This window comes from Manacus candei, unplaced genomic scaffold, assembly GCF_025592945.1.
Source record: "Manacus candei isolate 608988 ecotype Guabito, Panama unplaced genomic scaffold, ASM2559294v1 h1tg000017l, whole genome shotgun sequence".
Classification (NCBI taxonomy): domain Eukaryota; kingdom Metazoa; phylum Chordata; class Aves; order Passeriformes; family Pipridae; genus Manacus; species Manacus candei.
The window spans coordinates 28,219,105-28,241,626 of NW_026138065.1; the positions used below are offsets into that span (position 1 = coordinate 28,219,105).

The 22,522-nt window shown below is 39.5% G+C and overlaps 1 protein-coding gene across 4 annotated transcripts in view; it reads right to left on the reverse strand.

Annotated features, from left to right (window-relative positions):
* The window catches only part of FSHR (follicle stimulating hormone receptor), an 87,838-nt gene that overhangs the window by 37,521 nt on the left and 27,795 nt on the right, over nucleotides 1-22,522 (reverse strand). For all 4 annotated transcript variants that reach the window (XM_051783704.1, XM_051783703.1, XM_051783707.1 and 1 more), the window contains exon 2: nucleotides 17,309-17,380. In XM_051783704.1, the coding sequence (XP_051639664.1) occupies nucleotides 17,309-17,380 (72 nt within the window). The remainder of the gene's footprint in view (nucleotides 1-17,308; nucleotides 17,381-22,522) is intronic.

Sequence of the window (22,522 nt, forward strand, 5' to 3'; positions counted from 1 at the left end):
AGAAGTGCCAGACAAGGAAAGGCTTTCTGTTATCATCTGCTGATGTGGGGCTTTAACAAAAAAGTCCTCAGACTGGACTCAGCCCTTTGATGGGGAGTTCTAAGTACTGATTCCTCCTGAGAAGTCTCTGTAGGAATGAGGCAAAACCCTTGAGAACCCAAAGGCAATTCTTGGCCATTTGGGAACAATTTCTTTCTCCTGTGTATGAATACTTTTATCTACCTGGGAGCCCTTTTCCTCCACCCTGTCCTGGGTCATATCTAAGTGGGGGCACAGAAAGAAGTTTGAGCTAGAGATGATGCAAAAAGCCTTGTGGAATTAGGTCTCTCTTCTTCATCAAGGGAAGAGTAAGAGGAATCTTCCTCCTTAGCCATAGCACTAAAAAAGGAGGCTGAACAAGAAACGTGGTTTGAATAAAAAGTTATGTTTCCCTTAAAAGTCACTGTGTCTATTCCTTTGCTGAAATGTATTGCATATACTTATGATATTTTTTCTGTCTGATTTCCTGTATTGATGTAAACAAAATGGAACTTACAGTGTTTCCATAGCACGCAAGCCTGGCAAAACCTTTTTGTGTTTACAGTAAAACCCTCTGAGGAAATACTACTCATGGGGGGAAAAAATTTCTGCAGAGATCCCAAACCACAAAAATTACCATTTGGAAAATTCATGTTGATGAAACATGCTTAAAAAATAAATAAAGAGAATTAAAGCCATCATTTCTGATTATTATCATTATTTTAGTTGAGACTGAAGGAGATTTCAGACTCTGTACCAGAAGGAATGGATCCATTGGTTTTAACAGAGTGGATCTGTATTTGCATTGACATTCTACATTTTAGAGGAGTGCATATTTTCCTGTAATTTTAAATAAGTGTTGTCTCCAGAAAACACACAGCTCATTACACAAAAGGACACAGAAGCACACAAACTCAAAGGCAATCCTGTGGGAGCAAATTAGCTCTCAGACTTAAAGGATTTTTTTTGCATGTTAAATACTGAATTAAAACCAAAAGGCAAATGCAATATTGTTTTTCCATCAGACTGAAAACAAAACATGTATTTTTGAATTATTTTAACAGGAAAATGAAGAAACAAATATAACACATATCATGGAACATGATTAGAGTTCCCTATGAAAGATGTTCTATCTTGAAGTTACCCAAATTTGGACCAGATCCCTGGGCAGGAGTGCATTTTTCTTGCATGCAGAAAGGCACAGCAACCAGCAGTACCAGCACACATCACATTTTTCTACACAAAGGTAACAGGGTTTCTTTATATTCTGTCAGTTCCTAGATGGCTTTGTAGTATGGCTCTGGTTAAGAGATTCCCCACCTGAATCCCTTGTGCCCCATGCCCATGCCTTTGGTGAGGACAGATTATTTAGCAGGTAAGTACAAGGGCTTTTAATTTTTGTCTTTTCCCTAAATTACTAAATTAGGGGTTAAATTACTGGAATCATGTAGTGGGTACTTCAAAACTGCAGGACTTGTTTCTATAGTTGTACCTATTTAACTTCAGGACTACACAAAGCCTCAAATCAGATGCTTTGTCGGATTTAGTTGATCCTAATGAGTTCAAACATACTTTATCTTTTGGTTGATTTTTGTGTGTTTTTGTTGTTTTTGTTGTTGGTTTGGTTTGGTTTTGTTTGGTTTTGTTTTGATTTTGTCTTTGCTGTTGTTGTTTTGTTTCTTTTTCTTTTAAGTGGTACACACTTCTAATCAATTTTATAACTTATTTTCAGTTAAATGAATTAATCTCTGTAAGCATACAGGTCACAAGAAGCCAGACAGAGAATATTTATTTATGAGACCTGTTAAAAGAGATTAATGCTACACGGTGACTCCATTTCTGCTCACTTTTTTCTCTATGTGCTGCTAAAGTCAATTTAAGGACATTCATCCACTGAAGACTAAGAGGGGGAGAGAAACTCCCCTGGAGTTCAGGATATGACCTGAACTCAGTACACTCCTACCTCCTATCTAGACCTGTGACTCTCCTAGATACATTTTACCTCATCAGTCAAACTGTCCAGAAGGGTAGCAACAGGATGCATGCTCTCATATCCTTCTCCTCCTTAAAGATGTGCAGATGGAGACCTGTTAGGAGAGCTCAGATTTGTCTGTGACATGACTAGTTAGTAAGGAGGAGGAGGAGGAGGAAGGCCCTCATTAAACAAGGAAGAATGCACTTGATTTTCTTTTGGCTCACATTTAGTAAAAAATAAGGTAAAAAGACTGTAGATGTGACTGGCAAAATCTTCCATTTATCCACAGACGAAGCACAGCACAGCCAAAGCAATCAAACCTCCCCCCAGTGCCCCACAAAGGGCCATGGACACCCACTGAGACCCCAGCTCTGCTGCAGAGCCATTTCAAAGTCTGGCCAAAAGAGGCTGGTGCTGCTGAAAACCAGCTGCAGCAGCCCTAGCTTGCAATGAATCACCATCTCCTGAGGGCATAGGCTGAGATCACCCTCTCATGGTATGCAAGCCATCAGCCTACCCATGTGAAAATAAAGCGTTCATCACACACATGCGGACTGGATATGAACAAATGACCCAGAAATCTGGGGGGTTCCAAGTCCTATTACCCTCTGCTTGAGTCATTCGCCCGTCGCACAAAACTTGTTGTGACATATTTTCCGTGGGCTGTGGGGTGGGAGGTTGAGAACAACCCAAAGCCTACTTTGTCATTTAGTCCTAAAATTATACATAACTCCTTCAACGGACAAATAAAAGAACAAAATGACTACGAAAGAGGAAAATGTGATAGCAAGGGAAAATCTTCCTTGGTGCATATTGTATCTTCATTTGAATTCCAGCATAGATCTGAATGAATTATATTTTTTAATTTGTTTAACTATGCTAATAGTCACCATGCACTAGTGGTTTTAGCAGTATTTTCTCTTTATATGTGTGACTCAAGAATTACCATAGCAACTTGCTTCCCAATTAGCCTTCAGTTACTAACAATCAATATGATTAGACAAGGTCAGCACTGGAGTAAGCTGTATAGATTTTTAAAAAGGCTACTGAGAGTGAGTAAGGGCAGGTAGAGGAGGAGCGGGCTCCTGGATGATCTTCACCGAAGAATGGTGATCTTTCCTGAAGAATGGTCATTTTTCTGCTATTACTCACTCTCCTATGAACGAAAGGAGTCATGGCAAAACAGAGTTTTGCCAGTTACTCGACTGCAGAAAGCTTTTAGCCTGCCAACAGATTCACAAAATATGGAGAACAGAAACATCCTTAGAACTGCAGATAAAAAGATACCTTACTGTCACATTGCTGGGACTGATGTTGACTGCACACCACCAAAATCAAGAACAAATATGTCATAGATTTTTATCAACATAGCTACATCTGAAAGCAATCTTCCTGTATGGCAAAGATCGCTGAAGCCTGGAGTAAGTTGACACTGTCCAGTTCACATGAATATGCTCCCTGGGAGCTAAGCCTATGCAGTGCTTGGCTGAGATCCTATTAGGAAGCCCTCCCTCTAGAGACCTGAGTGATTTCCCATTGCTGACACAATTCCCCCTTCATTTTTACAGCCTATTTCAGTCGTTAACGTGTTATCTGTTACCCTGAAAGCACAGTACCTGGCAGCACAGTAGGATGAAAACATAATGTGCTATTCAGAGGTACTCTGGGTCCTGGGAATACAAAACAGGATCCTTGATACTGACAGATGAAGGCTCATGAAAAGCCACTTTACTTGTTAGTGTGTTTAAGTCTGCTACCAAGAAACCCAGGCAAAACCATGCTTATTTTTAAATAAACAGTGCGTGTTGTCAATTATGCCCAGGCACACGGCTGTCGCAGATGAACTGTGATCCATTTGCTTTCCTCTCTAGAAATTCATTGCCACTTGTCTCTCTGCTCTGTTCCTCTCTGGAGGTTACTCCTCTGCTGTAAATGTGCCTTCAGCCTCAGCTCATGCCAGCTCACAGCACTGGGTCCCCGAGCAGAGGGTTGAGCTCAGGGAACGGAGGAGCCAAGACATGGCACACAGTGAAAATGAAGTGACGAGACGGTCTGGGTAGTACAATGTGTGCCGTACAATGGCACTTCAAGCCATGAGTTTTGAGGCAATATGTCTTGACCTTCCTCTGCATAGAATGCCCAAAAGAAAAATGAAAGTGTTTTAAGCTCAAAAAAGGCAGCTTTTATTAGAATATCAACTAGGATAATTAACTTTAAAGCAGAAAAACCTTATAGGATATTGGAAGAGAGCTGAGAAGAATTTTTATCCTCCTCTAACGTTACATCCAGTGCCTTTGGAGGTTTGGAGTTCATAGAATCACAGATGAATTTGGGTTGTAAGGAACCTTTAAAGGTCATCTAGTCCAACTTCCCTGAGGGACACCTTCAACTAGACCAGGTTACTCATAGCCCCATCCAACCTGACTTTGAATGTTCCCAGGAGTGGGGCATCCACCAGTTGTCTGGGCAACATGTTCCAGTGGTTCAGCACCCTAAAAGCAAAAAGCTTCTTCCTGATATGTAATCTCAATCAACCCTCTTTTAGTTTAAAACCATTACCCCTTTTTCTATTGTGACAGACCCTGCTAAAATATTTTCCCCCATCTTTTTTATAGTCTCCCTTTAAGTACTGAATGGCCAAGTTCCTCAATGGCTCATTTCTAGTGGCATTAAGCTCTGCCCAAACATCTTTCAAACCCTGTTCATTACCCCTGGGGCTGCTCCCTGCTCTCCAGTGCAGTCCTTGGGTGGCACATGCCCATCTCTGGCCTGTATACCTCCTGCCACCCGCAGGACCTCAAAGCTGTTCCCCTCCAAACATGCTCATTAGCCCACAAAGGAAATAACCATCATCTCTTCCTCCTGCCAGCTGTCCTAAAGAGCCTTATCTAGTTGGAAACAGAAGTAATAAATAAGCACGCCCTTTTCACTGTATTGTGATCAGCCTTTCTCACAGCACAGATGGAAAAGCTAAAATCTTAAAAATCCAGCACAAGAAGACTTAAAAATTTGGAAAATAAAGATGAAAGACATATCAACATAAAATCTCATTCAAAATAAAAGATAAGTTTGACAAAAGGATTGGACAGGTCTAATGACCAACTTCATAATTACAGATAAAGATGTAAACCCTTGTGCTCTTGGCCAGACAAGCAAGACAGAAGTAAACACTCCTTCCAAGTAAAAAAAAACTAGTTTAATTCTATTCTCATGTGAAATTGCTCATTACTCCTTTCAGTGAAGAAACTTCACAGCACGAGATAACATAGAGAAACCACTCCTGGAGTTTGTGCGCTTCTTCTCCTCAGAGGAGAAAGCATCCTATGAGGTGCACAAAACATATCTGGATGAACTGTTCCATAATTGTTCCAGAAACGTTCTCTTGAATGTCCTCCTTCAGTAAGTGGCATCAGCAGCTCTGAAAGATGAGGTTCTGACCTGGAAAGTCAAAAGCCTGCCCCTGTCCCCAGATCCTAGTTTTCTGATAACTACACTGGAAAATGCACAGACACCAATAGTTTTTCGGCTTTCTCCATTTCTCTCACAATCATTTGTTATTTCCATCTGTGATGTTGGCTCCCCAAGCATTCAAAATATTTTCTGGCTTAGTATCTGTCTACCATCCTAAATCCTAGCAAATTAAATCTTTTCCAGACTGCTTTATGTATATATATATACACACATATGCATGTATTCAAGTATATAAGTATATATATTCTACCATATGGGAGTAGTTTAGTCACAAAAGGTACACTACTCTTACTTATTTTTAAAGAATCAAACACATATATGGAAGCCTTCATTAAAACCAGGTTCCTGCTCTAGAAATCAAAACAAATATCCACAGTGTTCTGAGAGCAAATTGTTCTTGGCTTGGTCGCAAAACAAACAGTGGGCACAATGAATCTCTGGTTTTACACCTGGGATGAATTAGGGCCAGCAGTGCCTTTGATAGAAAAATCAAAATGCAGCACACTAATAACGATAAAACGCTCAGTTGCCTCTCCACTTAGCAAAGCAGCCATCAAACTAATGATTAAATCCACATCAATCATTTGGCATAATAGAAATAAAGGCCATGCAATATAATGTTGTCAGAAAATCAACATCTCCCGCTTGGAAAATAAATGTCTTGACTTCATCTCAACATTTTTTTTCCATAAATGCTGAGGGTTATATCAGCATTTGTATAACAGGAAACCCTCCTTCATTGCAAGATGCCAATTCCACTAACATTATTTCTAAAATAAACAGAAAAGCTGGATAAAATTAATATGTGAAGGTGTTTCTGAAATCCTCCTGAAACTGAATTATCATTTCCTCTCTGGTGCTGGACTTCTTTCTAACAAACAACATTAGTAGTGGCAACAATAAACATTGAAGAAAATCCCATTTAGAGAAAATTGGGCACAATTTCAAAGAAGTCATACCTTTTGCACTCACTGATACAGTTACAATACACTCAATAAGATTAACAGAAAAAAAATCCTTTAAAAACCTTTTTTCTCATGAAAAAAACCTTTTTTTTCTAATTAGTACTTTTTTTTTTTTTTAAGAGCCACATTTTTAAAGGAAACCTAGAAGCTGGATATACCTGGAAGGAGATGGCATTACAATGTCTCTTGGGATATGCTGTCACCTGAATTCCCACAGACTCCTACCAGCACAGCACCATGATGCATCAGGAGCCATGGACCCTCATCAGCCTGTCTGTCAGGTGAAGATGAAGGTGCCATAACAACCAGGTGAGGTGCAACCTCTTTTCAATTCATGTGTTTTCTCTCAGAATTGTTTTTTTGTTTGATTTCGCACAAGAATGTAGGTTTGGTTGGGGTTTGTTTGTCTTGTTAATTTTTTTTTTTTTAATAGAAAGAAACCTTTATATAATTATCCTTTTACAACTCTTTAAAAAATGTTTGTCGACTTTAACGCTGCTCACTTTAATTTTGTTTTAAGCTTAATTTTGTATTTACACTTGTCTCAAGTCAGTACATTTTAATTCTGAATTCTATCCAGAAACTGGGGTATTAATATGTAACTAACACACAAAATTGACTCTTGTTTTAAAACACAAATTATTTAGGGATATTAGAATGAATACACTGATTTTATAAAGAAAAATATAATTATTTAAATCAGGAACAAATTCTGACACATCGTATGAGAGGACCCATCTTTTGTCATGTATGATCAATGAATTATATCTGAGAAGGTAGAATGTAAACAGAAACAGCAATTCTGAGTTCTCATTTCATTTTGTGATATATATATGCAAGTTTAATAAATGTATCACTCATCCAGCATAAGAATTATTTTATGTTACCTAGCATATATGTATTTTTATATTTACAAAGTTGCTTAGATGGTAATCTATTCTACCTTGAAAGTACAAGAATCTGTTAAGAAAATACAACTTGAAACTTCCTTTACTTCAAAATAGAGTGAAGCTCCTGGAAGGAAGAGATGGAAACTGAAGAAGTGACACATTTTGGAGGAAAATTTTTGACCCTACCATCATCCATCTTTCCCTCTTGAAACAAAAAACCCACTCAAAAGCACCTGAGATGAATCTCAAAAAGCTGGCCAGTGAGCAGACATACCAGCCTCATCAGTATGCATCAAGCATTTCCATGGGAGAAAAGAAGAAAGATTATAGTATTAATTCTGCACCACGGGATGACCATCAATTCTGAGGCTCCTTGGTAGGTTTGCCAGTCGCAGTAATCAGCTTCATGCCTCTAATGCAAGGACCTAGACTGAGGCTGCCTTGCAAAACTTAATGATTCAGAAGAAGCAAATTTCTCCCTGTGATGCCAAACCTGCAGCCCGTCTGGCCCAGCGTCTTGCTCTAGAAGCAGCAAAGGACACTCAGAACACAGTGTAAATGCAGGGCAAGCTTACTGAGAAATAATCTTACTAACTGAGGGAAAAATCTTAATAATTCACAGCATTTTCATTTGCAGAGGTTTTTTGTTTTTTTTCTTTGACACTGGACTGAGACTTTTTCTTAAGAACTGTGCATTTCACCCTCAAATCTCATTTTGAACAAATGTGGCTACTGCAGAGCCTACATTTAGATATGCAAATCTTAATTTAGCATGCACTTAGTTTTGTCTGTTTTGTTTGCATGAAGGAAGGCGGAAGAACATTGGATCAAAGTTTCTCCCTAAAGAAGAGTGGGAACTCACACAAGCATTTGCCCATATTTCATCTTTTATGAATTCAGGTAATCTGAACAGTGTGTCGCTGGGGAGAGGCATTAAAGCATTTAGTATACATTCAGACAAGTGGATTCCTCTTTTTTCTCTCTCTCTCTGTCTAGACATCTGTAAAACAGGGACTAGAAATGAGGTGCAAGATGATTCTCCCATTAAATACTTCAGTCTTTAACACTGGCTTCACATCAATGCAGTTTACAAATAAAGATTCTGCTAACTGTTCATTACCACAAAGCTCATTCTTGTTCAAAAAAAGGAAGTAATAACAAAATGTATTTATTTTTTTTTCTGTTCTAAATTTATTATATCAGAGACAGCAAGCATCAAGATACTAAACCACACAGAAAGAATTATTGAATACTTCCTTTCTTGTACTCTAATGTGTTTCAATTAAAATATGCAAATATTAGCATGATTTTCTGTGACTTTTTGAATAGAAAATTTAGAAAATGTTGATATGGACACTATTAATTGATTTTACATTCCCTAGCTTCTTCTTCTAAGAGTTTTTACTTTATTTGTAATTTTGTTCCCCCAAGTATTAGCAAAAGATTGACATTAGATCATGCTTTCCCCGAAATATAGCAAAGCTCTTTGACATCAGCAGTGAGCTGCTGACATGGATAATAAATTCCTACTTCACTTTTTTGTAATTGTGCAAGGGATGACAACAATAACTGCAAGAGCAAGGCCTCTTCCACAGATAAGCTTTGACAGGGAGAAGTGGAATGCCAGGTGATGATGCAGCAAAATGTTTATAGATTATAATAAAACCACCTGGTCTTCATCCATTGTTCATTATGTTTAGAACCCAAGGCATAGCTTCTACTTCCATGAAATAATTTGAATTGAGAACACCAGGCTTCCTATGTATTCATACCAAACACAAAAATTTGCTATCCATGGGATGATATTTGCAAAGGCTGCAGGAGGGTCACCTGAAGCAATGGCACTCCCTGGAGAAGAAAAGGTACTGTAGCCACTCACAGCCACACAGACAGACAGTGGCACAAGGCACAGCTCTGCCCAGCTCCTCCACCAATGATGTGTTACAGGACCCCTGGAAGAAGCTTGCACAGCTGTTCACCTTTCAAATCCCATTTGAGGGAACCCATTTCAAAGGGCAGAGTGTTGCGACGGGCAAATGAAGATTGACACCCCGGATGCTGCTGGGCTATGAAACGTGTATGGCACATCCAGCAGAGGAAAAGCTTTCTTACACTTCGCTGCTGAATCAGAGGCCTGAAGTGCAAGCAGTCCCTCCACTATAGAAAAGCCCTGCTTCACAACCACTGATCACCATTAAGCAGCTGGGATGGGGGCACCTGGGACTTGCAAGTCCACCCGCAGGAGTCAGGAAGCCTCCTGTGATTCCTCCCTGCCTGACCAGCAGCCTGCCTGCTGACTCGTACAGGACTAGACCAGGCATACAGCTGGGAAAGCCCCACATATAACAGTGGCCCCATTAAAACATTTATTCTTTGGGATGACAGTCCGAATTTTGAATTTCTTTGCCTATGTTGGTTACTCATCTTAACATTTTTGAACAGTAGTCCTCTGTTCCCTGAGACAAAATGCGTATTTAGACTAATTTAAATGCATTAACTGGCATACTCATTTTCATGACCTGTCCTTAAGGTGCAGAATGTTTCACATAACTTCCTCAAATGTAAATTGGAATTTAATACCCGTAGGGTTGCACCTTGGGAATATACCCTGCACTATTTATTACCGAAATATGATTGTTACTTTATTCAGTATGTACTCTGGTACGCAGAATGCACTGTGTCCCCCTTTCACCTTAGGGATGTAAATAAATATTTTTGTAAATATGCACTACTTAACTTCTGTATCACAGCAGATCCTGAAAATCCATATTTTGCTGCTTGTAAAATAATAAATAGCAGATTTATCCAAATGATGCAACAAAAGATAGAAAGAAACTCCTGCCTAGAACCAATTTCCAAATGTCTTGGTTACGCTGAATCCTCACAATTTTCTCAAAATAGCTTTAATGATCTTATTTAAACACAGCCTTTGCATACCAAATGAGGCAGCACACAATATACTGTGCAAGAAAAACTGGAGAAGCTGCAAAATGCTGAACAGCTTTCTTGGGAGCAGAAGACACAGACTGCTCGTCCTTAGGTGATCATGTGATTCCTGCCTTCCCCCCTTCCCTCCCCTCACTTGGGCTGACAAGTGTTACAGAATCACATGCTGGAGCTTATTGAAGCTCTTTTCAGGAGCACGGGGGATGGGTTGGGTTAGCCATTTGCTAGCCCAGGAAGCTTTAGTGGCTACCGCTGAAGTAGGTCTGGATAGTGAATCCATCAACCCACCAGGTTTTTAAAACTTGCTAAATAAGGTGAAGACTTCCAGTATGCCAAATTCTCCAGATGAGACTTTTACAGTCAAGCCAAGAACTCTGCTCCTTCATCAGTTGCAGGAAAAGAGATACCCCTTGATTCAAAATACTCTCTTCTGTTCTCTGCTGTCCTCAAGTACCTCACCTGAGTTTGGCTGAAACATAAAAGATAACGCAGTATGATCTAATTAAGTCAAAGGAAAGTGTGACTTGCCTTTTTTTCCTATGGGGCAAACAGGAGAGATTTTAGCATCATACATTGTGTTGGTTGTTGTAGATGAAATAAGCTGGTGCTCATGTATCTAGGTCACAGACCAGCAGCATTTGTTCTTATGAATGATCACTGGATCAACACTCTCAGCAGAAAAACAAAACAAAAAAAATAAAACAAAACAGAAAAGCTTGAATGCACTAAGTGATGAAGTAAATACATGATTAAGAGCTGCTTTTTTCTACAAATTCATAGGGAAGCAGAAGATAGTTGGTGCATATATTCCTGCTGTCTTCCATAGACAGAAAAGTTCAGGTTCCAGGACTATCAACTTTTGTAGATTCCCTCAACCCTGAAAGTTTTAGCTTTCCAGGATTTCCAGAACTCATTAAGGACTTAGCTCATCAAGCTCTGTTATCCATAGCACGGTTTGTGTTCTTAAACTGTGCCTTTGCCAAAATCTGTTAAAGAAATGTCCTTCTATTAGTCCAAAAAACAAAACAGGGCCAACAATGGTGGTTTTTTTTCTCTGTGATATTTTCTAGTTCAAGAAGGATTTCATCCTCATAGCTGAATTTCCTTAGGCCGCACACTGGTTGGATTTGAAAGCAAATGATGAACCAAAGCATTATGTTTTATCTTAAACCCTTCAAAAAGAACAAATAACTGATGATGAATTTTCAAGTGGACTGTGCCTCAGGGTGCAGACATGAGGCCTCTTTGGCTTGCACAGGGTAATGCAATCAGACCAAATTTCCTCTAAATATGATGACCGAATCAGGCCCTGTTAGATCAACATTCACAAGTCTACTTTGCTACCTTGTAGTAACAGGAGGAAACAGCACAAGAAAAAGTGAGACTTAATATTGCTTCAGTCTCCAAATTAAGCACTTTTAGTGCAGGTTGAAGATGACATAGCTGCTGCAGAGCATGTCAAATTGATTTTGCCAGGTATGTGCCTGCATGGCACTGCTTTTTAATTTAGTAACTGGAATGTTAATTAGTTCTGGGAGTGTAAACAGGTTGGTTAAGCAGGAGTCCAGACAAACTGCCACACACCAGTTGTCTAAGACTTAGGAGTAGACTAAACACGTACCAAGAATAACTAATCTGCTTTCCTGAACACCTATTTGCTAAATTAACATGAAACCAGTGTTGTGCAGAAGTCAGAGCTGCTAGCAACAAGATGGCAACACTGCTCCACAGACTTGTGTGTCCCTGAAATAGTTTTCTATATGAAAATTCAAGTCGCATGTTTAGTAAGAGAAATCTCTGATAATTAGAGCCTGACAGTTTATTTCATAAATTTAAACATTTTATCTAAGAAGACAAGAAGATCTTTCTCCTAGAACATAATTGGGGAAAGTTGTTGCACCATATGACAGTCTACAGAATGGACATTTCCTGTTTTTTTCAGTAACTGAAGTAATTTAGACGGGTGAGAAGACAATGGCAAGCCAGAGGGAGTTCAAAAGGGCTCTCATTTTTTAAAAAAATTAAAAAATGACAAAAGTATTCCAATGACAATATTGCCAAAATAAAAAAAAAAATAATTAAAAATCAGATGAAATACAAAAGATTTTGTCTTGGTAACTAAAATTAGAACTGCATAAGGGAGAGCAGATCAAGTGCTCCATGCCATCATTTCCCAGTCACACTATTTTTTCTGTGATGAGTCATACTCCCTAGTGTCCATTCTGGAAAGTCCTTGGAGAGTCCAAATGGCAAACAAGGGAGATCTTGCCTGAGTACTCTGACTGAAGCCTAACTGAAAGTATTTGATATTTTCTGGCAAAATACATCTATTCAAAGCTCTCAGCAGTTTGGGTGTTTGAGAAGACACTAAAATGCATAGAGAAAGCAGGAAAATATTATGGAATTATTTTTAATTGAAAACCAGAAATTTTTGGTGCATGTGTTCAAAAGCCTCAATTCACTTTGAAGGTAAATACAACAGAGTTAGGATTCCTATGAAGAACTCATCTCTAATTTAACTTGGAATCATAGAATAGAATCATGGAATCATTTAGGTTGGAGAAGACAGATATTTCACAGAGTATTCTGAGTTGGAAGGGACCCTCCAAGACCATCGAGTCCAACCTTTGACCAAACACCATAGTGTCAACTAAACCAAAGCACTAAAAGCCATGCCCAAAGCACTAAGTGCCACCTCTCTGGGCAGTCCATTCCAATGTTTAATCACCCTTTCTGTGAAGAAATTCCTCGTGATGTCCAACCTTAACCTCCACTGATGCAGCTTGAAGCCGTTTTCTCTCATCCTGTCACCAGTTGCCTGGGAGAAGAGGTTGAACCCCACTTTACTAGGGCCTCCTTTCAGGTAGTTACAGCGAATGATAAGGTTTCCCTTGAGCCTCCTCTTCTCCAGGCTAAAACAACCCCAACTCCCTCAGCCCCTCATCATAAGACCTACTCTCTAATCCTCACCCAGCTCTGTTGGCCATCTCTGGACTCGCTCCAGCACCTCAATATCTTTCCTGTAGTGAGGGGCCCAGAACTGGACACAGCACTGGAGATGTGGCCTCACCAGTGCCAAGTACAAGGGGACAATCACTTCCCTAGTCCTGCTGGCCACACTATTGCTTATACAAGCCAGGATGAGATTGGCCTTCTGGGCCACACTGCTGGCTCACGTTCAGCCAGCTATAAGCCAGCACCCCCAGGTCTTTTTCTGTCGGGCAGCTTTCCAGCCACTCTATCCCCCAGCCTGTCACATTCCATGGGGTTGTTGTGACCCAAGTGCAGGACTTGGCACTTCACCAAGTATGGAATGTCATACTGCTGGTCTCGGCCCATCTATCCAGCCTGCCCACATCCCTATGCAGAGCCTTCCTACCCTCCAGCAGATCAACACTCCCACCCAACTTGGTTCTGTCCGCAAATTTAATGAGGGTACACTCGATCTCCTCATCAATAAAGATGTTGAACAGGACTGGCCCCAATGCTGATCCCTGGGGGACACCCCTAGTGACCATTCACCTCTACTCTCTGGGCCCAGTCATCAGCCAGTCCTTAACCCAGCAGAGTGCAGCTCTCCAAGCCATGGGATGCCAGTTTTCCAGGAGAATGCTGTGGGAGACAGTATTAAAGATTTTACTGAAGTCTAGGAAAACTATATCCTTTCCTACTAGGCTGGTCACTTGGTCATAAAAATAGATTAGGTTGGTCAAGTAGTACCTGCCTTTCCTAAACCCATCCTGAGTGGGTCTGATGCTCTGGTTGTCCTGTATGTGCTGTGTGATTGCACTTAAGATAATCTGTTCCATAACCTTCCTGGGCTCCAAGGTCAGGCTGACAGGTTTGTAGTTCCTTGGATCCTCCTTCTGACTCTTTTTGTTGATGGGTCTCACACTGGTCAACTTTCAGTCACCTGAGACCTCCCTGGTTAACCAGGGCTGATGATAAATGATGGAGAATGGCTTTTCAAGCTCTTCCACCAGCTCCCTCAGCACCCTCAGGGGAATACCATCTGTCCCCATTGACTTGTGAGTGGCTCAGCAGGTCACTAATGACTCCTTCCTGGATTTCAGGGAGTTTATTTTGCTCCCCATCCCTTTCTACCCCCTCAGGGCTGGTTACCCTGAGCATAACCTGTCTTTCAGTTAAAGACTGAGGCAAAGAAGGCATTAAGTATGTCAGTATTTTCCTCATCCTTGGTGACAATGTTCCCATCTTGCATCCAATAAAGGATGGAGATTTTCCTTGGCCCTACTTTTGTTGTTAATGTATTTATAAAAATACTTTTTATTGTCTTTCACAGCAGTAGCCAGATTGAGTTCTACCTGAGCTTTCACCTTTCTAATTTTCTTTCTACATGCCCTAACAACATCTTTGTATTCTTCCTGAGTTGCCTGCCCCTTCTTTCAGAGGTCACAAACTCTGTTTTTTCCCTGGGTTCCTGTGAAAGCTCCCTATTCAACCAGGCAGGTCTTCTTCCCTGACAGCTTGTCTTTTGGCCCACAGGGATGGTCTGCTCCTGTGACTTTAAGATTTCCTTCTTAAAGTATGTCCAGCCTTCCAGGACCCCTTTGCTATTAAGGACTGCTTCCTGAGGGACTTTCTGAACCAGTGTCCTAAACAGGCCAAATTCTGCCCTCCCAAAGTCCAAGGTAGTGGTTTTGTTCACCTCCTTCCATGTTTCACCGAAAATTGAAAACTCTATAATTTCATGGTCACTATGCCCAGGACAGCCTCTGACTACCACGTTCCAACTTGTAATCAACCAGCTCATCCCCGAAAAATGATTTCAAAGACCACCATTTCCCTCCAAATTCTGGGCTTTAAAACCTACCCTGTTCTCAGAAACACACTTAGGAATGATTTATTAGCAAAAAAAATTGTGTATAGAGATATGTTGGACTGCACAAGATACTGGTTTTTCTTCATTAATGTCTCTTCAGTAATGCATTCATGAAATATTGTCACTTCATTTTTATTCTATTTAGTTCTAGGTGAGCACATACATATACTATGTTGAAGTATCTAATTTGTGTACATCAGGCTATCTACATTTTACCATGTGGAGGTACCACAATATTAATATCTGTTTTCCTTAAATAGGTTACAGTTTGCCTAATCTTTCTTTCTGTGCATGATCTTGCAAGAGTAAAAAGGCTTTCATACAAAGGCTGCGTTTTTATATGCAAATCTATTATTTGATTACCCACTTTTTTGTCCCTACATTATCATGAATATTTCTGATGAATGTTTTATGGGTTAGGTTTAGGATTTGTGAGCTATTTCAAATTTATCTGTTTGCCATATCATCTGCAAATACTGCATCTTTGTTGATGTTGATTGGTCTCATTTACATATTTATCACAATTTTATTTTCAAGGATGTTTTGCTATAAACTGCCTGTCCCCATTTCTCCTCCATGTACTACTAGTAGGTGCATGTATTTTCAAATTGAGTCCATTACCATATATAATTTTTTTGGTTAACAATAAATCACCACTTAGAGACAATCTATTCAATGCCTTCATACCTATCTGACATATGGTTTCTGAGTAATTAAAGATAACAGAAGCAGCTCACAATGCACTTTGCAACTCAATTCATACACCAGAGAGCTCAATGATTTTCCATAAGGACTAGGCTAAAAAGAACTCCACAGGACCGGGGAGAAACAAGTGCCAACAAAACTGGCAACACAGAAGTAGTCTTAGCCCTATCTAGGACTTTTCTTTTATCAAGAAAAATTACCTTTTACAGTGGTGCTTGCTGGGTTTATGAGAGGCTGGGTCCATAAGTGGGAAGATTTTTAGTTTGTACATGCTGAGAGAAGACTCCTGAACCTACAGTGATACTCTGAAATGGATCTCCTATTTCAGAAAAGGCCAGATGCCATCTGAGCTTTACCACTTGCTACTGATAGCAGCTCTTCAATCCTTGCATGTTCACTGTTTGTTCATCCTCCATCCATTCATCCATCCATCCATCCATCCATCCTTCTCCAAGTTCAAAATCCTTTCACTTTCTTGGCCATACCTTCTGGTGTGTTCCCTTTCTTGGTAAATTCCTTACTTATACAAGAGTACGAGGGAAAAGGGTAGAAAAGGTGCAGAGAACTGTCCTTTTGACCTTTGCCATTATACACACAGCACTGAAAAGGACACTGAATTTTATATGCCCCACTCCCACCCAGACTCCTCTTGGGTGAACAGCCTGTTTGTGATCCTCTCCTCTCACAGTGCAAGTACTGGCTCTGTTTCTAAGCAAAATGTTATTTGCCCATATATGAAATAATTCAGAAAAATCATACATGCCCAAGAATAGTTCAGGTTGGACAGTGATGGTTATAATTTCTGGTGCTAGCACCACATAACCCATAGATTTTCTGTTGTTAAAGAACAGCTGGAAAAAACATATTAATAAGGGTAATAATATTAAAAAATAAGGTAATAATCCTTCTAGTAGTAGAGCTGCAACACATCCACAGTAGCGTACTAATGAAGGTACAATACATCTGGCTCATCAGAGGTGCTCATAATTGTATCTCCAAGATTATCACTAAAATTCACAGAAATTAGGTGCTTACACCCTTTGTGTGCTAAAATTTTTGGATCTATCACCCATAAGAAATTTCTCTCACACATCTTGCCAGCTGACTCTGAACATGCACAAAACAATCTTATTTATTCATTAGTGAAAAAGGAATTGGCTGACCTGTTCTTAACAGGAGTGCTTTCCTCCCTAATCTTTCCACTGTTTCATTCCAAAACTCTCAAAATAATCAGTTTCCTGTGAACTTCTGTTATGGTACTGTATTTATTAACTGCAATGACACTCCATGTTCAACCAGTCCTTTGACTGAAGACTGCCCATTTGCTGATATGAAAATGTATTTATGACAACATTGTTCTGAAATATGTGGTGTTAATTGAAAAAGTTTCTATTTTTTTTTTAAACCCAAAGATGAAATACATGAAGCTCAGAGATAGGGAGCTGCAACCAGAAACTGCTGCTTGGAGTAAAATAGTTGTTGACATAATACGTACATTTTCTCTAGGTCAAGAAGTCCTGCAAAAGCTCCTTTTGGAACGACTCTCATCTTGGTGAGGACAAATCTCCTGAAAACAGAGAAAATGGGGTGATTATTCTCTATTCACAGCACAGGACTGCACAGTAGCCTTGGTAGCACAGGAGGCCTTTATCACTGGTACAAGGATAGTCTCTGGGCTGAAAGCTTTGGCATCTAAATACAGCTGTAACATTCAAAGCATCTGTGGGACCCCAGCTGCCCTGACCGAAATTGGATGACCACTGGGGCTCCTCAGGGGAAAAAGCATCCATCAGTAGTTGCCACTTCCCTGTTTGTTTCAGTGAGAAATCCAGACCTGCAGCTCCTCTGTGTGCTGGGAGTGAACAGTGCCTTTCTCATCTCGAGTGCTCTTTTGAGTGATGCTCAAGCATAGGATGAAGGCTCCCTGTGGACCCAGAAGGAGGTGAGTTGCCTACAAGACTATAAGGTGGTACATCCACGCTCATGCAGGATGAACCTTAACCTGCTGCACAGATAATTTAAGAAGTCAGCTACTATCTCCCATCAGTGCAACTTTATTAACTTTATTGCTTCTCACAGTCTCTCTTCTAATTAGTTGATAATGTGCACCAAAATTGGGACTTTGGAGTACACAACTCGATCATAAATGCTCCAGGACTACATTTTTATCATTTTTAAAGGTCACATAACATGCTTGATGAAGAAAAATCATTTAAAATATCATATAAACCTTTTTGTTAAATTGGACTTATCTCCTTTAATGACAGCAAACAAAGAGGACTAGAAAACTTCTGATGGCACTTAACAAATGAAAGGTAGGGTTTCTACTACTCTACGAAGAAATAAGGTGTTATCTGGGTAATTGTCTTCTTTCACACATTTAATCATTCATAGGTAGTGAGGACAAACAATTGTATATATTAACATGACCTGCTCATTGCAAGACATCATATAACACTGGTTGCATTGACTGACAGTTGTTAAAAAATGTTTTTTTTCTTAAAAAAACCAACAAACCCACCTTTGTTACATACATGAACACGTTACATACATACATACATACATACACACATCGCACTCTGTGATTCACCTTCTTAGTCTATTTTCCCACAGAAATGGAAATTATTTTTTTTTCTGAATTACTATGGAAGTCTTTTTTTCAGTGAGCATATCTTCCAGATCACTCCAAATTGTTATTGTCTCAGAACTGTTTTTGCATGGCTGTTTGGGATTGCCTTTCATCTCCTGTCTGTGCTGCCTCATTGTAAGGTCTGCAGGAGGACAGAAAGGGGAACTCAGCCTGGTACAGCCTGCTGCGCGGTCCTGCAAATTTTAACACAATGCTCAAAACAAGAGACTTTCTTACTGTTCACATAAAGTATTCATGCAATCCTCATCTATGTTTTATTTCAAATGATTAGCTTAGAATTTTCATGGGAGATTATCAAGTTTTAATCAAAGTTCTAGGGGGAAAACTATTACTCTGACAGAGTACCAATGTGAAAGGTTCCCATTTTTTAATTGTAGGTCTTTAGTAGAATCTACCCCCTCATGAGTTAGCATTTACTTAAGCAGGACAAAGTCAATGCACAGCTCACCTAGCTCTAGAGATGTCACTGTGATTATACCAGGAGTGAACTTGGCCCCACACTTTTTTTAAACATTGAAATTTATGGTATTCTCAGTCCTGAAAGACGATGAAGTCAATTTGGTATTTCATTATTCTTGTACTATCATTAATGTAAATCAGAAAGAGCTTCAACATACTGTCACACAAGAATTACAGTATTGAGATCATTATGCAAATGTTAGAAGGATAAAAGAGCTTCCCAGAAAAGGCCTATCCAGGATTAGGCAATTTGTAAAACCCTACTGAAAACAGGGCTGGTGTAATGCATGCAAAGCTACGGCTGTGCTTTCGGAGCAGTTAGACACAATGGATCCTTGCAGAACACCCAGCAGGCTTAGTGCTACAAAGCTGAACCATCAGGAAGCTCTTTAACTTTGATCTGCTTTGAAATCTTTCTCAAACTCTGCTTTGTAGAAATGCACGCCTAATTTCTGAGCCCTAGAAAGCAGGCTTTGTCTGAAAAGCCACCTATCATTTTTTTATGGCACTGTGCTAAAATGAATCCTCTCTCTGCATGCTTAGGTCATCAGGACATTTGCAATTTTTTAATTAAATACTGGCCTATGCCATCCTTCACCACAACAAGAAATTACATTCTGATACAGAAACTAATGGAAGGAAGGGAACCTCATTCATAGATGGGGTTACTTATATGAGAAAAGCCACATCTGCATAGAATTAAAAATCAGACCTTGAGTTTCTTTGTTGAAGACCCTGATATCCTGCATTAATAAGGTGCCAGAATTCAGGAACCATGTGTCTAATGCCTTGAGGCAGTTAAAATAGAATTGAAATTTAATAGCTGAAATCTCACATCTCACTTAAAAAAATTAAGGTTAATTGTTTTTAAACATCTCTGAGTAGGCTAATAAAGTCAGCGTTAATGGTATAACGAACATTGAAAATTAGAATCAGGTACTTGTTGAATTATCAACTATATAATGAATAGGAGTCTATTATAACTAGCCAAATGCTGTATTGTCAATAAATCTCACCAATTAGTCTCCAAGAATCAATCTGTACTTAACTTGAGATACTGACTGTTCAGTAGCAATTCTTTCTGAAGTACATGGAGAAAATAATTGAAAAGCCTTTCCTTGGTTTTGTTGCTGGCACTATTTTAGGGTTAAAGAAATGAATACAGCCCACCTTTTTCAAGCATGTTTCATGTCACAACAAACAGTTAAAAAAAAGTTTCCTTTGAAAAACATGCATGTAAGAGAGATAAGCAGTATTTGGTCCTAAAAATTTGTGTTAGCACTTAGACACCAGTAAGGAGAGCACTGAAAAGCTCTCAGTGAAAAGCTCTCTTCAGTGAATGGTGTGGAATTAAAAACCCAGAGCCAGAGCCAGGTGCCCAACATAAGGCATTAGAAAGGTTAGACTGAAGGTTGGGTGACCCAAAAATCCATATGCAAAGTTAGCTTCCAGGAAACATCAAATCTCATCTCCCAGGGCTTTCAGCACCAGCCTCATCACACACAAGGACCCCCACTCGCATCAGGCTTTGCCATGAGGGAAGCGTTGTTGTCCCTCAATGCAGCCCTGGCAGCCAGAGCAGAGACATGGAATGGGAGTCCTCTCTTCAAGTCTTCCCTTACACTGAGTGTTACAGCCATCTGAATTTCATGCCTCAGGAGGATGCTCAGTGGCCAAGGGACCTCTCGCTGTCCAGGCTCAAGCATCATGCAGCCAGGGCTAGACTTCTTCTGCCACTAAAGAAGACAAGGGGGAACTTACCACCCTCTCTAGAGGCCTTACAATTAGAGCTGGTTTCCCTCAGACAAATTATAAAATTGATAATTACACTTTTTAAGTCCAGAGTTTAGTGATGCTAATCTTATTTGGGCTACAGTAGGTCCCAGAAGTCCTAGAAAGGACTCCAGTGTAGGAGCCACCAAAAACTTAACAAACGTGAGACCAGAAATCAGAGGAAAGGAAACAAGCCCCAGTTGGTCACACATCAGATGGTTATCCTACATCGTGTGAAGGCAATATACATAGCTGGAAATAGAAGAATGACAATATTAACTAATGTTATTTGCTATGTACAGAACTATAATATAGATGTAAATGTGGCCCGTTGCTCCTATACATGCCCTGATATCCAGGAGAGGTCTCTAAATCCTGACTTAAATATATCTGTTGAAAGTGATTCTTAGACAGTTTGTTGATAGAGACTGTCTGCTCTAGTTGTACAATCACACTTATACTTTATATATTCCTCTGGACTGAACATGCAAAATTCCCACAGCTTTTTCTACTTTTAATTTTTAAGTGTTTTTTATGCCTGTTTATTATATAATTTTTATTTGTCTCATGAATGCGTGTGAGTAAATTCCTCTATTATGAAGCTACTAAAAAAATGTTGCTACTTAAAGCTAGACCTGTCAGGACTAGGGCAGAACTATCTCCTGCTGTTTTGTTTATTTATACAGAGACACATAAACCTGGTTATTTAGAGCAGTGGGGTCTCAGTTAATATGAAGCCAGTAACACAGATAACATACACTTTATATCACTTTGAAGAGCAAACAACACAAATACATCTTGTTTCTGTATGGTTGTGTCTAGTATAAGAGAAATATCATAGTGCCACTTAAAGCCTATAGAGGACATGATGCAAAGAACAGAAATCAGCAGGTACTGCTAAAATGTTCCTGAATAAACCTCTAACATTTCCAGTTATGAAAAGATCTATTGATCTTTTCCTAAAATAGTCTTCTTCAGCTGAAGTAGTTGAGACAGGCAGAATATAAGACATGAAGGAAAAAAAAACCCTCCAGAAAAATTAATGTTCTCCTATCCAGCCCCACATGAATCCAGTGACAGAAAAGAGATTGACCTCATCATAAAAGGATGGAGGACTGGATGTCGTTAGTCAAGTATCTGGTGCCCAAGGTATGGGTGATGAAAAGAACTTGGTAAATTAGAAGTTAAAAAAGTGGGCCCATATAGGTTTCTGCTGAATGTCTCTGAAAATAAGTGCATAGGAAACCTGTGAAGTGTGCACACTAAGCAAATCAATGTAAAGACACATTTGTGTGGTATTTGTGAGGTTAGCCATTTAAGTGAAAAATTATGTATTTTACATATTCAGCAAATGAATTTTCAGACCCTGGTTACACAAGTTTTTCTTGAACAATTATTAAGATGCTTTTTGGTAGAAATTTTCCATCAGAGCTTTCTCCTGCTCTGCTTTAGTGTTGCCTCCTCCCAGCCCCCTTCCTTGCCAGACGCCTCCCCACCACCACCGGCAATAATCTGGCACAACAAAGGAATGCACTGATTATCAGAAATTAGACTGCTTAAAAAAAATAAAATAACTTCTGCTTCATAAAGCCTGGCTGAATTTAGGTCTTTCAAAACACTCTTTAAAACTCATTTCTCAGATCTACTTAAGTCACACACAGTTAATCAGAAAAGTGTGTGCATTGTAGAATTATCTTCCCTGGCTCATGTAAATTGCAAATTCATGATGTTAAAATGAACTATATCAAGCAGATACCATAAACTTTATAACTTAAGGACCAAAGGAAAATAAAATAAAAAGATTCAGTGGCCATAATACTAAATCAC